At 42.6% G+C, this 15,619-nt stretch overlaps 1 protein-coding gene across 1 annotated transcript in view; it reads left to right on the plus strand.

Annotated features, from left to right (window-relative positions):
* The window catches only part of cnksr3 (cnksr family member 3), a 36,635-nt gene that overhangs the window by 20,060 nt on the left and 956 nt on the right, over positions 1–15,619 (plus strand). The window contains exons 5-21 of the mRNA XM_070926291.1: positions 650–691; positions 2,541–2,660; positions 3,017–3,076; positions 3,268–3,336; positions 3,526–3,675; positions 5,268–5,398; positions 5,493–5,674; positions 6,613–6,699; positions 7,585–7,881; positions 11,754–11,824; positions 12,637–12,852; positions 13,122–13,195; positions 13,444–13,515; positions 14,084–14,139; positions 14,413–14,495; positions 14,585–14,807; positions 15,186–15,358. Of these exons, the coding sequence (XP_070782392.1) occupies positions 650–691; positions 2,541–2,660; positions 3,017–3,076; positions 3,268–3,336; positions 3,526–3,675; positions 5,268–5,398; positions 5,493–5,674; positions 6,613–6,699; positions 7,585–7,881; positions 11,754–11,824; positions 12,637–12,852; positions 13,122–13,195; positions 13,444–13,515; positions 14,084–14,139; positions 14,413–14,495; positions 14,585–14,807; positions 15,186–15,358 (2,106 nt within the window). The remainder of the gene's footprint in view (positions 1–649; positions 692–2,540; positions 2,661–3,016; positions 3,077–3,267; positions 3,337–3,525; positions 3,676–5,267; positions 5,399–5,492; positions 5,675–6,612; positions 6,700–7,584; positions 7,882–11,753; positions 11,825–12,636; positions 12,853–13,121; positions 13,196–13,443; positions 13,516–14,083; positions 14,140–14,412; positions 14,496–14,584; positions 14,808–15,185; positions 15,359–15,619) is intronic.

The following is a 15,619-nucleotide window of genomic DNA, read 5'->3' on the forward strand; positions in this document are numbered from 1 at the left end:
TAGAAGACTTCAGATGTTTTGTTCATTTACATTTCTGTAAATAAGAGCACATTTATTCAGGATTAACCAGGATTTTTCTCCTCACATTATTGTCTAATTATTGTACACTGTCAGGTAGAAAACTCTCCCTTTTTAAATCCTAAGGACATGAAGCCTAAAATAACCCAACATGAGTTAATATGAGAGTTTAGAATTAATCTCAGGACAGCCTGACACATTTATGTCTTTGGAAAGTTTATGAAGTTGACTCAAATCTGAAGTTCTGTTAGTTTGTCTGTTTGAAAAGAGGAAACCAGTAAAGAGTCTGGGAGGTCAAAGAGTTTAATCATGTGACTTTCTTTCCTTCTTTTTCATGGATTATTTGCTTTACCTAATTTTTTCAAAATAAAAGCACAACATCAGAGGGAAGCTCTAGAAATAAATCACATCATGTTATTCATTTTTCTATAAAGACGCCGGATTTCCAACAATGTTTCATTCCTCGTCTGTCTGAACTGAAACGAGTGCTTTGATACAGGAGTCACCTTATTTCATGGGCAGAATTACCCGCTTGTCTTGATGAAAATGCAGAAGTTTGGACAGTTTTTAGTGTCTTGCAGTGTGATGTCCATCAGTCAGTCAGTCAGTCTGTCTGTCTCTTTAATTGCAGGACTGTACTGTTTATGAGATTGAGGAGAAGATTCTGGAAGTGGTGAGTACTGCTTCTTCTTTTGCCTCTGGTTTGGATGTTTGAAGATGCTAATCGGAAGCATGTGTACACACACACACACACACACACACACACACACACAGTCAGTGGAACACACATTTCCTTTTCCTGTCCTGTACTGAGCATCCCGTGTGTGTGTAAATCTGCAGGTTTGTTTATTCAGCTCAGGACTGTCCACTTCCTGTCTTAGATAACACTTCCTGTTGGTCGTCCTCTCGTTCCCAGAATACAGAAATCACTTTCCCTCCTGACTGTCAGTTTCTAATGTGACCTCATGACCTCTGACTCTCCTCTAATGAGTCCTTAAGTTTTAGTTTAGTTGCATAAATCAACACTGAACACAACACAATGTCTGCGGGACAGACATTTGGATAGAACCAGGCTAGCTGTTTCCCTCTGTTTCCAGTCTTTATGCTAAGCTAAACTAAGCTAACCGTCTCCTGGCTCCAGCTTCATATCTACCGTAGAGACATGAGAGTGATAGCAATCTTCTGGGCAACCCATTCACACATTGCTCCATTTTACATGATGGTATACACACTTTGCGCAGGACGTGTAGAAAAGTTCATGTACGTGTTGGTTTTGGAAAAAATGACTCCTTGTGAACAATGAGAAGTGCTTTAATATGTTGTGATGTTGGTGATGAATTGTCTATATTTCTGGTGTCTATCTCTATTTCTGTAGTTTTTAAAACTCTTTCTCACTTCTAACGAACAGCATGGTGTGTCTCTTTGAGCAGTGACACATTCAATACTCAGCGAAAGGCTTTGGTTCAGTTTGTTTGTCCAGGTGACAAAGAGGGAAACACTGCAAAGACAGATAAAGTAGCGCGAGCCCTGACAACAAATAAACCCACGCAGTGTGGTTTAAAGTTTTGTGTGCATACAGAATTAGTTTATAAAAATCTCTGTTGTCCACCGCAGAGACATAAACTCTCCTGAGCAGCATGTTTTTCTAGTTTACTTGTAATTTCCTGCTGGTTTGTGTTTTCCTGATCACCTCCCTGCTTCCCGTGACCTCAGACCCCCTGCTGAGCTTCAGGCCTGAGTGTCTAGTCAGTATAATGATAATATGAGGCCTCCGGCTGCTGGAGGATCCTCTCGTCTGTTGTTCAACAAAACCAACAACTGCAACATTCATCTTGTCCCTTTCCACAGAGAGGTCAGAGGTCAGGGACAGACAGCTTTAGTGATTCAGCGTTTTAAACTCATCAGGACGGATGCTCGTCACCATGGGAGATAGAAACTGGCATGACACCACGTGCTGCAGATGATAATAGATCAACCCTACACACCCATTCTGATTTCAGTTTATAGTTTGAAAAGTAAGTCTGACTCTAAAAAGGTGTTTAATGGCTCCCTGAGGCCGTGAAACCCGCTTAGTATTCAAATAAGTGTTTCAGTACAAACACAGTGATGTGCTTTTCATTCCACCACCTCATCATGAGTCCAGCCTGTTTGATGACTTTTATTCAAGTCATATATGTTAGTTACATAGGGCTGCAACTAATGATCATTCTCATTATTGATTAATCTGCAAATTATTTTGAGTCATCGATTGATAGTTTAGTCTAAAAAACGTGACAAGAAAGTGTGAAAAATGCCATCACAATATCTTCGAGTTCAAGGTGTAATTAAATGTGCAGTAGACCAAGAAAAGAAGCAAGTTCTCTGGACACCATCAAATATTTGGCATTTTCGTGTGAAAAAAATGACAAATTATGAATCCATTATCAATAGATGCTGATTAATTTTCTGTTGATCAACTGACCAATTAATCAACGAATTGTTTCAGCTCTATATGTAACTTTAGCTTCTTTTTGTTTTTTCAGTCCCGATCTCTGAACGGCATCTGTGAGAAGACGGTCCAGACGACCTCTGACCCCTTTAAGAGTGAGATGGCCTGTCTGGAGGAGGTGCACATCACCAACATCAAGCCTGGGGAGGGACTGGTGAGCTCAGAATATACGATAAAACAACACAATCACAAATACAGGACGGACATCATCATTTACATTCAGACTGTATCAGCAGGACATCACTGTCAGAGTACCAAGAACTGTAAAAAGAAAACCCACAATTCAACCCGACTTCCCCTGAGAAACACAAACAGGTATTTTAGTGCTTCACCATGAACCACAATCAGCACTCAGTCGAAAACAGAAACAGATGGAGGTCCAAAAGAAAAACTCCTCAACCACCAGTGCAGCGAGGAATTATAGAGAAACCACAAGAGGTTATTTATATAGAGGACTCATATATATACGTTGTCAAACACTGAGGCCTTCACATGTGTTTAATCTTCCAGGGTATTTACATCAAATCCACTTACGACGGCCTTCACGTCATCACAGGAACTACAGAGAATGTGAGTGTGCTACATTTAGTCTCCGGTCCTCAGATCATGTGAACAATCTCAGGCTTTTTGTGACACTTCCAGATTGTTTCTCAGGTTGAAACTGAAACAGTAGAAGAGATGTTGGTGTGCTCCAGTCTCTGTTGTGTTCGATCGGTGTCTTCAGTTGACCCTCTAACGAGAGTAAAACTTCTGCTGTTCAGTCTCCTGCAGATAAAACCCAGAGGATTCATGCTGGAGATGAAGTCGTTCAGGTCAACAAACAGACCGTGGTGAGTCAAAAATATATGCTAAATATGAAGCTACAGCCAGGAGACCGTGAGTTAGCTTAGCATAAAGACTGGGAACAGGGGGAAACAGCTAGCCTGGCACCACACCAATATAAACCTATTCCACCTTATCTGACACACAGTGAAATGTAACCGTTTAGTGCTCAGAGCTCTGGTCTGTGATTGGTCCAGGTGGGCTGGCAGTTGAAGCACCTGGTGGAGAAGCTGAGGGCGGAGTCCGGAGGCGTCGTCCTGGTGGTGAAGAAGAGGCCGTCTGGAACATGCGGTGGCTTCGCTCCCGCTCCGCTGAAGAACCTGCGCTGGAAACCACCGCGCATACAGGTGAGCTGCCCCCACTGCATTTTCTTTCCTCCTGATTCGTTTCATTATCATTAATAATTAACAGAAGTTCTTGGAGCCGCTGGTTGTTCTGTGGTTGTGCGGCTGACATTTGAGGAGCCGTTAACACGTAAACATGAGCTGTAGTTGTAGCGTTTCTATTTAAAGTAGCTACAGGTTTCACATGTTTATTGACAGATTGATTATTGATCCAGGCTCTGAACGCCCAGCAGCTGTCGGCTCCCAGGTGTGACTTGACGTCACTGTATGAGAGTGAAGCAGACTGTTTCAGGAACCCTCCTGTGGGTAAATGAAGCGCCCCTCTGGTGCTTTCTGCGTCCGTCATCGTAGCTTTGAGTGAAGCTGTTTGTGTTTGTGAGCAGCCACCCAGTCTGCTGCTGCTGCTGAGGTGTGTGGGGGAACAATGGATCCTTTCTTCCCTTTTCCTGGAGAGAAAATGGGATAGGAAACACTCCAAACATCAGGCTGCGTTGTGTCAGACCTCTTTGGAAGGTGACTCATTCGTCACTGCACAATGTCACAATTATGAATTCACCAAAGCGCCTTCAGGGGTTTTGTGTTGACTGAGGTCCAGGATGTGTGTGTTTAGGGAAGATAGGCGTCTGAAATGCCCCTCGACAGCCCGGTTGATGCGTTCGGGGTCTAATCTCGGCTATCAAAACAGATCTGAAGTCAGTCTGTCTTTACCTCACCGTCACTCCCACCATTCAGTTCAAAGGTCATCGTTAATCACCGTCTCCACTACTTGTACTCAGCCCGGTCACCACCTGAAAATAACGGTTATTTTCACGGTTGATTCATTAAACAATTACTTTTTAATCCATCGTTATTATTCTATAAAATGTCAAAAATGACAACTGCTGAAAAGCTCAGTCTTGGATTAATCAATCATCAGAACATTCAACAACAACTATTTCATAATAAATGTGTCATCTAAGATGTTTGTCAAGAAAAAAAGGCAAAACATTTTCTGGTTCCAGATTTTCTCAGTTTTATAAAATTCTTTTGGTTTGTTTGTTTTGTTGGGGACTATTTTCAGCGGCGGATGAATCCACATGTGCTGCTCTCGTGAGTATTGGGGCAGCAGGAAAATAAACTGCAGTGTGTGTGTTCATGGTGATGAAGGAGCATGTCACCCAGTGACACAGTGAGGCTCATTCATGTGTTTTTAATCGTTTTTTATGGCTCAGAGGAAGAAGATACATCAGACTTGTCTTTAAATGAATTAGAATAAATCTTTAATCAGCAGAGAAACCGTTTCCAGCTGCGTCTTAAACTCCTTCAGACGTGTTTTTGCAACACAGACGAAGCAGAAAAGGAGCTGAGTGAAGTTCCTGTGTTTATGGAAATACAGAAGCTTTGAAGGTGAGGAAGGAAACCAAAGAGCTTCGTCCGCTGTTTCTCCTCTCGAGCGGGAACGTCTTACTGTTGTTTTATGATAAACGGCCTTAAAGGAGCCGTTACCTCCTCTGCTGTGTGTCGGAGATGCTGGTAACAGCTCTGCTGAGCAAAGGTGTCAAGTTTTGTTTGTTTCCATAATTAAAGTTTTTAATAATTTCTCTCGTTGTGTCCAGACCTCTCAGGGAGCTCCGGGTCTCTGCAGATCTCGACAGCCAGAAACCTCAGATGCTCCTGGGAAGAGAGGGAAGGCAGCCATATTGGATTTGTACATGCCTCCTCCCCCTGCAGCACCTTACGTCCCGCTGTGAGTACCAGACTGATTCACCTGCAGACGAAGTTCGTTTATCTTCATCATCTTAGTGATCCTCCTCCTCCTCCCGCTCTGTCCCTCCCTGAAGAGACGCGAACATGAACGTGTCTCCAGGTGTGAAAATGAGGCCGAAGTCTCCGAACTCGTTTCTGGACGCAGACGTGCGGCGACGCTTCACTGTTGCCGACGACAACCGGACGTCCGCCGGCCCCCCACCTGAACTCAACCAGCCAATCGCTGTGTGCCTCAGACAGCGCTCCTCCACACGCTGTGAGTGATAAATTATTCTCAACCTTAACCTGAACCTAATTCTAACTTTAAGCCTAAAACCAAGTGTACCCAAGGATGTATAAATCTTTCTTCTTCTCTGGTTTCTGTGGAAGCCTTTGTGTCCCGTGATGCTCTGAGCCCATGAACTTGTTTTTTAATTTTGACCAAAACAATTAGAGAAAGTGTTCTCTTGTCATGTGACTTTGACTGTGGTGACCTTTTGTATTTTATTTTAAAGAAGTGACCCCACATGGGTCCTGTCCCAGAGGTTGACAAACTCCGGTCTCATCTTTTTTAAAAGAACGATTGTTCATTTTGGGAAATCTGCTTGTTTGCTACCTTGTGGAGAGTTAGATGTTAGATTGATGCCAATCTCCTGTCTGAACGCTAAATATGAAGCTACAGCCGGCAGATGGTTAGCTTAGCTTAGCACAAAGACAAAACTTGAACAGTGACTTCCTTGAATCTCTGCTCGTTGCCTGGCAACTGCACAGTGATGACTCAAGTCCAGGACGTCACAACATATAACTTCCATGAAACCACAAGTTATAGTTTTTACACTTCAGATTAAAAAAGCTTTAGAGGTGCTGGTGGGTGTATTTTGTTGGCTAGCTGCCCCGTTTCCAGTCTTTGTGCTAAGCTAAGCTAACTGGCTGTAGCTTCATGCTCACCGTACAGATATCAGAGTGGTATCTGTGTTCTCATCTAACTCTGCAAGAAAGAGAGTGTCTCTCCCAGGTATTTTTTAATTCAAGCATGAAAATAATCTAATTTGAAGTCAAAACAAAAAATGACAGATAAGATAAAAAAAGATTTAAAAAACTTTATTGGTCAGTTCAGACTAATGGGAGCAGATAAGATGCATCATGAGTTGCACGTGCATGTTTTCCACTGCATCCTGTCGCAGGTCTTTAACTCGTGTTGTTTCTGGTTTGCAGCTAGACCTCGACCCGTCTCCATGCCGGTGGAGTCGTTTTCAGGTGTGTCCGACCGCTCCTCCAGGCCCGGGGCTCCCGGTAGGAAAGGTAAGCTCCACCTGTCCTGTAATCTGAGCGTTATCACTGACGGCCGTCTGTCTGGCTCATTAACAGCTGAGGACTTAACGGGCTGCAGCGTGCTTTGAATTTTTACCTTGTCGATAATTAACCCTGAGAGCTGCCGCTGCATCGACGGCGCTGATCTCAGTTCAGTATCAGTTCAGTCGGCTGTTGGAGCACTTCACCTTGAGGAACCGTGTGTGTGTGTGTGTGTGTGTGTGTGTGTGTGTGTGTGTGTGTGTGTGTGTGTGTGTGTGGGCAGTTTGTCCAAGATAGCAGGCTGTTAATGGACTCGAGCAGTTAAACAAAGACACATTAAGAGTTGGACTGTTTTCCGTTGACGCTGAAAGGGAAGAATTAACTGGCTGCTGTGATGACTTCATCTTTTAAAATGTTCAGCTTCTAGTAATGTCTTGTTTTTGTTCTATTTTCTTCTTAATCTCTTGAATGAAGTCACATGATCTTTGAACAAAGACCTGATTCATGTTGAAGTGTTACTGGAATCATGAAAAGCTACTAATTGATACTCATTTGTTGTTCCAAGAGAAACGATATTTCAACCCACAGCTTTTCACCTGAATCTGGTTTCCTTGTTTCTGGTGTAAAACCTAAAGGGGGATTACAGTTGAGGTGCGTTGAGGGATTACTTTCCTCTCAGCTCACTGTTGTTGAATATGGACAGTGAGCACGAGGAGCACTTTGTGATTTGAAGGCATTATTACAGAATCATGGACTGTCTCTTTACAAACATAAAGAATAGTTAAACCAGGAGATCCTCTGATATTAAAAACATAAGAGTGATTTGAGGAATAGTTCCAGTTTTTACTGACTTGTTAACGCTTCGTCTCGTCTCGTCTCGTCTCGTCTGAACAGGACAGGACGTTCTGCACAGATATCTGAGCAACGAGGGAATCAGCACCATCACAGAGGAGGAGCCATGCTTCCCTCTGCCGTACCGAGGACACCCGACTGTCCGCGGGGTCGACCACATCAGAGGCAGCCAGTGCTTCATCAACGCAGACCTGCACAACAGCGCCACCATCCCTTACCAGGAAACGGCGTCCAAAAAGTCTGCCGCCTCCACCTCGGCTGCTGCTTCTCCTCCTCTGGCTGTAACCAAACCGTCGACGTCGCTGCTCGGAGGCTGGCTGGCTCGTCTCAGGCTGCTCAGCCAGTGAACGTGGTTGAAATGGTTTTCTATAAGACGTTTAAGTTCTTCTCACGTGGCTCCTGCAGGAGATCATGTATTCTCAGCCGGATCCTCAGGACGTCTACAGGAAAAAGGGTTTTAAATGTCTGTGTTCGAGGCCTTCAGCAGCTGTGATACAGCAGTTCATTGAAAACCAACTTCTGGAATGAACCAAAGGTCTTATGGTGGAGGAAGTTTGAAAAAGTCAACGCCAGAGCAAAGAAACATCAGCATCACAGAGGAACAGTGTTTGGATGAGTCGCTTTTTCCTACGTAGACCAGGACAGTTTAAAAGCTTCAGTTATCACCATGAACTTCACACTGAAGAGTCAAAGAAGGTTAAACTGATAAGCATCAGACCGAGTAGCTGACTCCAGTTTGTGAACTGGGATCCAGTTCAGGACATGATGGACAGTTTGCTGGATCCGAATGTTTCCCACAGTTTGACTGCTGCAGATCACCTGGTCCATCCACAGACTGAATGACAACATGGACGTCTGTGACGTCTCTCACAGTATTTTGAAAAGACATTTGGAAGCCGAGACTCTTCAAGACAAACACGTCTGAAAACATATCTCTCTTCAAGCCTTAAAGACACTCAGGAGGTGAATTTAGCTGCTGAAACATCAACGTCTGGTATAGAAAGTATGTAGGCAGTGTCATCAAAGAAGTATGGAAATATCTACACCAGTTCTGAATTAGAACCACCTTTCTAATATATACGAAAACAACAGTTTGGACCTGCTGAGCTTCCATACAGGACGTCAAACTCAAGGAAAAACAAGTGGAAAACATTCAGCTCGTGCATGAAAACTGAATATAGTTTTACTTTTAACCCCTTCAAAAAAATACCTCAAAATGTCTGTTTATGGGAGCCTGATTCTGCTGAAAACGAAGCTGGTTTTTGTTTTCAACAGATTTTGGTGTCTTTTTATTGTTTGAGTTCTAAGACTCTAGAATCAATGACCAGAATTAGAATCAGTAAAATCTAAAAGACCCCAAAAAAGTAAGGCGATTCAAGGCCTTGACATCGGTTTCAGATTTAAAGAGCGAATAATCAAACCTCAGTGTATTTGTAGTTTAAAAATGGTGAAGCATTTCTAAACATCACAGCTGCTGCATCATCTTGCCTTTTCCTCTCGATCTCAGGAGCCGTTCGTGCCTCTCGTGTCAAGACTTTTACTGTTTTGTAAATATGTTTTGTAGAGCGTTTTTATTTTATCACTGCAGACCAGATTTATCTAAGAAAATCAGTATATCTCAACATCATTACGAAATATTTCTGAAGCTTCACGGAAGTCTCGTTACAACAGTAATAACAATATAAACTTGTTTTTAGGAGAAATAATGAATCGTTTCAGTCAGGGAGCATTAATATGATGTTAATCAACACAAAGTTTACCAACAGGGTTTTTTTATGACTTACATACTTTTTATTAAAGCAGTCGTAAGGTTATTGTAAATAAAAACAGTTTTTATCAAACTGAAGTAAACATGAAGTCTCACAGCAGCTGGTGAAGCTCACGTTCACAAAGAGAAAATGTTGTCCAACTTACATTTTGGTTTAAGAGTGAGATTTTAGTGTTTAATTCCAAACTGCCATGTTGTCCTTTAGAGATTTCACCTTCTAAATCTCAAACCTACACTTGAGTTTATTCTGAAAACTGTTACTGCCCTCATTTGGCAGAGTTGTCTTTGACGCAGGTCTGCTGGAAGCTGCTTAAAACTTCAGGTAAAACTAACTGATCTTATGTATTTCAGGTGCGGCTCATACTGCACTCTAAATAAACTTCAGTGGTTCTTCTAAAGGTTCTTTGGAGAACTCCTGTGTGTTTGAGGTTTCTTTATATTCATTATGAAAACCTTTCTGAAGGAGTTCCTCAGGGAGGCGTCTTGGATCCTCTGATGTTTACAATCTGAGAAGCTCCTTCCGTTTTCTTTTGTAAAGCGTGTTTCTGGTTCGTGTTTGGTGCCTTTATACTAACAAAACATTACGCAAGAGCTCAGAAAGTTTGTACAAGAGATTATCAGAGTGTAATAACTGTAAATATCACATGGGCGACCTCGTATGATCTGTGCTGGATAATATTTAGAATTTTGGTTTCTGAACATCACATTTCTGTCTAAAGTGAGACGATGCAACTTTTTAAAGAAGGAATATAAAATTGTTAATTTGAAACACCTTTACTGAATTCATAACACTCATTCATAACTCTGCTAAAGCCTTACTTGGTCTGGTTTGACCAGTAGCGTATGGTGGCTAATGTTAGCAAACTAGACGGATATTACTGCATCAGTTTTCCGACTTTATTTTCTGCTTATGATCCCATTCCACTCACTCCGTCGGATCACCTAATGAGGGCTGAATAGCATCATGGGAAATGTAGGAAAAGCCAACATCCTGTAATCACCACTTGTATCCACAGTTGCAGCTGTTCAGCAAAAGTTAGTAGTCTCACTTTAAAATTAAAATTCTTCACTTGTTTATTGTTGGATGATCCTGTTTGCATCACTTTGCCAAACTACATGTATCATCATTTGAATCTATTTTGTAACTGGTTTCATTCTTCATATGTAAATCTGAATTATTCCACAGCTCTGCAGTTTGACGCCTCTGTGATGCTTTGTGAAAAATATAAAAAAATAAAGTGCAATTTTATTTTGAAAGATTTCAACTTTTACTTCGTCTCAGGGGGCTTTACAGTCTAAAAGGTGAGAAACAAAGTGTTTAATAAGTTAAGGAGTGAGTACACTGGGTTGCATGTAGGATCCATATTAATGAAACAAACCTCAAATTATATTTATTTGGCTGTAAAGTTCAGTTTAAAATCCATCAAATACATTCAAACTATCGGTGAATCACACTAAAAATATCCATCTACGGTGAGTCAATAATGTGTTTTCTTTGCTGTTGTTGGTGAGATGGTAAACTGGAATTCATGTCTGGGGTTTGGGACCCCGCGATGGTTTGCAAGATCATTTACGGAAAGTAAAGAGGAACAAAAATGAATAAATCTCTTAAAGCTTTTAAAGTGAAACGGTTTGAGGAAGGACATTCACTCATTGGTTGAACTATTCAAATCTTAGCCTGTGATGAGGGTTGAGATTACACATAGTTTGGCTGTAAGGGGTCACAAGCAAATAGGTTGGTAAGCAGTGCAACAGATGACGACGTTAAAGCTAATGGCGCCATCTAGTGGACAATGTCTGCTACTGTAAGTAAAAGGACAAATCAACATAGGTTTTGTCAAATCAAGTAAAAAAACTTGATGAAGGATTTTATTCCCATTGATCCCAACGGATTCACATTTACTAGCATGAATTCTTCTCCTCCCCTTAATCATAATCAGTAGATCTGAAAAACACCACAGCTTTTTAAATGAGGCCATGAGCCAAAATCTGAGTGATGACTCCGAGGTCTCTGCTACAGAATAAACATGAACTTTAACTAACATTACATTTCAGGTACAGAGAGGAAAGACAGAAGTCACAGACAGATGTGTGAAGCTGCTGTTTGCTGTAGGCAGTTTAGAGGCAGCTGGCGTGAGATCAGGGTCAAAGGTGCTGAAATCTCAATACGTCTCGGCAGCGACAACAATAGAAAAAGAGACGTCTGCTGAATAAAGAGGTTGTTCGAACGACAGCAGCTGCATACATGTTTTATTTTCTAGAAAACAATGAGGAAGTTCCTGAACAGAGAGTCTCTGAGAAACAGAACAGAGCAGAAGAACCATGAAGAACATGTGAAACAGGAAGGAAGGTGTGGGTATATGCATGTATGTATGTGCGAGTGTGATTTTGTCTCTGTGGTCTGTTTGTGGGTCGATAGGTCGCGGAGTATAAAGTCTCACAGCAGCGCTGACAAACTGTCGTTCCTCCTCTGCTGAGTGTCAGTCGGCTGCAAAGACGTCCAGACTGCAGCAGGTAAGACCTCGTTTTAACGCTTTCTGTGGCGGCAAATGTCAGATGTCACTTTAATGTAGACAGCGAGGCCTCTTCTATCCCCCTCCATCGTACAGAGGCTTAGGCAGAAATACATTTAAAAACATGGAAAATTAAAAAACTATAAGCATGGTTAGAAACCACTAGAGAGGTACGTAAGAAGATATGTTTTTCATATTTGGGTGAATTATAGAGGATTGGAAGACACACCTGATCTAAAGTGTTTTTACAAAGCTGTTCTGGAGCTTTCAATCATATCACACAATCTTCACCAGCTAATTTGCTGCTAGTTTGCAATGAATTCTGGGTAAATTAAGACTTTTTCCAAACTAAAAACTGTTGTCAAACCTCTCAGCTCAGTTCTCTCCAGCAGAAAATGTCTTCAACCGTTAATTCAGTTAACGAACGCTATCATGCTAACATAGGACGTCTGTAGACGGAGGAGTAAATGATTGTTGACATATCTGACCTGACTCAAAATGCTGTCAAAATGCCGGCACCCTATTTACAAATGTGACCGAACAGATACACGAGAAACCCAGATAAACAGGAAACTCCAACAAGAACCCAAGATAAAAGACAGCCGAGCTAATACACCTCTCATCAGCCGTGTGTCATACAGCAGCTGATCGGGAGCAGAGGTTTAATGTGTGAATACATCCAAACACAAACAAACAAAAACCTTTGTCTTACTTCTACTTGGGGATAAGCATGTTTTAGGGATAATGATATTTTCTGAATCTAAAAATGTGTGTGCACCTTAACTAGTTGCCTCTGTCCTCTGAACACTTCAGGGTGAATTACACTTGAACCCACTATCTGCCCCCCCCCCCTCTGGGTCGACTGCAGCCATGAGTCGGCGGCGGGTTTCGGTCAAAGATCTGGGGGTGTTGGACTGTCAGGGCTGGCTTCTCCGCAGTAAGGAGGGCCGCAGCTTCCTGAGAAGCAAGTGGAAGAGATACTGGTTTGTCCTGAAGAAGAGTTCTCTGTACTGGTACACCGACAAGATGGTGAGTCGCAGCAAGACTTTGTTAACCTTTGTTAGCCTTTTTTAGAGCTTTATGGTCTGATGTTTTTAATCACTTTCGTTAGAGTTAATTGTTTGTCACTTCTTGCTCTTATCTGATGGTATAACTCGTCTAACTGTGGTTGGGCTTTCTTGTAATAAAGGTGTGACACAATCGGAAAGAGACCACCGAGAACGTGTTTCTCACATTTACAGGCACGAGTGTGAATATATAAACGATGATCTCTGAGGTGTTATGTCTCTTCGCTGCAGGCTGAGAAAGCAGAAGGCTTCATCAACCTGTCCGGCTTCACCATCGAGCAGGCCAAACGCTGCCGGAAGAAACAGTACGAGGTGTTTGGTTTCTGTTTGTCTTTCTCTGGGCGACATGAAGCGAAGGCCGGTCTGAGAACCACAGACAGTCAAACTGTCAGCTGCTCTCGACTCGCTTCACTCTGCGAGTATAAACATACTGAACACATCCTGCTCAATCATAGAGTCACATTTAGGTGGTGACAAATCTATTCTTCTCTCGTTCTTCGTTCAGTTTACAGATTGATATATTAGTTATTAACCGCTCAGTGTTGTGTTTCAGTGCCATAACAGCAAGTCATCCTCTGGTGGTGACCGTTTTCATTGCTGCAGAGAGCTTCATAGACATGAATAAGTGAGTATTTGATTTGATCTTAGTAGGACTGGAAGAGTCTAATGACTTTTTATGACTCCTTAATGTTTCATCGTCACCTCAAAATTTCAGTTTGTCCAATATTTTGGTTTATGACCAAATTACTGCAAAGAAAATGACAAATTTAGCAAATGTTAGCATGCTAACACGCTAACATGGTCATCGTGACCATGTTAGCACGCCGATGTTAGCCTTTAGCTGTAGGCTCCGAGTCTTGTGATCACAGGTTCACTCCTCTGAACAGCCAATCAGAGACGACCTCTGATGCTGTTTCAGCACGTCAAGCGCGCAATGCGACTTAAAATAAGTGCATTCAAAAGGAACAAGAGCTGGATGTCATCAGAAACAGGAAGTGCATCCCTCCCAAATAAGCAACTAAAATCTGATAGCGCTTTTTTTTTTTTTTTTAAAGAAATGAGATGCGGCGCCATAAACAACCAACTTGATGTCAACAGTTCAATAGTTCAGACGGTTCTTTGTTCCCACATTAGATGCAGATGTGGTTCTTCTGCTTCTTGTTCTGTGCTGTGTTTCATGCTGAACGTTGCAGGTGGATCAGTAAACTGTCAGAAGCAGCTGAGCCATGTGAACTGATCAGAGCTGAAGGTCAGTTCAGAGCTCTGTTCCTACTGTGGTCCCCTCTTCACATCTTTCCTGTGGCGACTTCTTTTCTTCTTCCAAACCTTCCTTCCTTTATTTCCTTCTCTTATTGTCTTCCTCTCTTCTTCTAACCGTTCATCCATTCTTTCGTCCTGCCTTTTCCCCTCTCTCTTTTCTTTCTTGTCCCTCCATCTCAGTCTCTCGTCCTTTCTTAGTTCATGCGGTCCCTTCTTCTTCCGTCGTTCCTCTCTTCACTTGTTTCTTCCTCTCTGTGTTCAGAGTGCTACAGTGAGGGCAGCGAAGAGGAAGGTGAAGAGTGTGAGTCGACTTCCCGTTCTCTGGACTCGGCAGAAGCTGAAAACGTGAGTAACAATGTGTGAAGGGTAACCGAGGACATTTATTCAAATCCTCCACACAGTCTGTTAAAAAACCCGTACTGTCCTCCTCACAGGGAGACGCTCTTCAGCCTCTCTGTGAGTCTTCGACCAATGAGAGCAGATGCAGAAGCACCTCGGAGGGCGGGACTTTAAGTAGAAACAGAAGAAGAAGACCAGCTGCAGCCAGCGGTGAACGCCTGTCCTGGCTGGACCTCCGCGGGCCAGATGGAGCCCGTAGTAAAGTGCCCCTCCCTCTGCTCCGTGGGGGAGAAGAAAGAGAAGAGGAGGTCGTCCACGGTAAAACCACACCTGGTTACCATAGCAACTGCTGATTTAAAGGGGAACTCCAGCGATTTTACCCTGAAAAGTCCGTCTGCAGGTGTTGTGGAGCTCTACGGCTCATGTTTTAAAAGTAGCACAAAGCCTTCAGTGTCTCAGAGGGAGCTGTGTGAAGTCTGATGAATGTCCTCCAGTGATGTCACTTGGGTCAGCGTCGTTGGGGCTGAATTGTGGGTAATGTAGGCAACCGGTTTTGACAAGGAACAAGACGATCTCTCTGGTTCTGCTGCATCGATTTTAATCCTTGTTTTTAAACTGGCCATCTTGACTACATCAGTGTTATGAAGTGAAATGATAAAGACTTCTTTTAAGTTTCTGACCTCTTTCTCTCTCCAGAGAAGCCACCTGATGAGATGGAGCGTCTCTACAACCACCTGCAGGCAGCCAGCCTGTCTCCGATTGGACAGTCCAGTCCGAGGGACTTCAGAGCGTCGTTCATCAGGCGATGTCAGAATGACAAAGTCAACGAAAAGCTTCACCTGCTCAGGATCCTCAGCAGCACGTTAAAGGTGAGCCGACAAGCGAGGAAAATGATCTCAATCATCATGTGATCATGTGAACCTGACAGGAGAAAAGTTACAATAAAGTTCACCTGGCGGTCTGGATTGAAGCCAGTGGACGTATTATGTGTTATGTTGTATATTTGATTGAGCTTACAGTGAAGTTTCAGTAAAACTTTGCTGCTTTTACTTTTTAATTACTACAGTAATTTCACAACATTCACGCCTGTTTGACTTTTGTGTAATAAAGTCAATGAAATCATAACTTTT

Source organism: Enoplosus armatus, chromosome 19, assembly GCF_043641665.1.
Source record: "Enoplosus armatus isolate fEnoArm2 chromosome 19, fEnoArm2.hap1, whole genome shotgun sequence".
NCBI lineage: Eukaryota > Metazoa > Chordata > Actinopteri > Centrarchiformes > Enoplosidae > Enoplosus > Enoplosus armatus.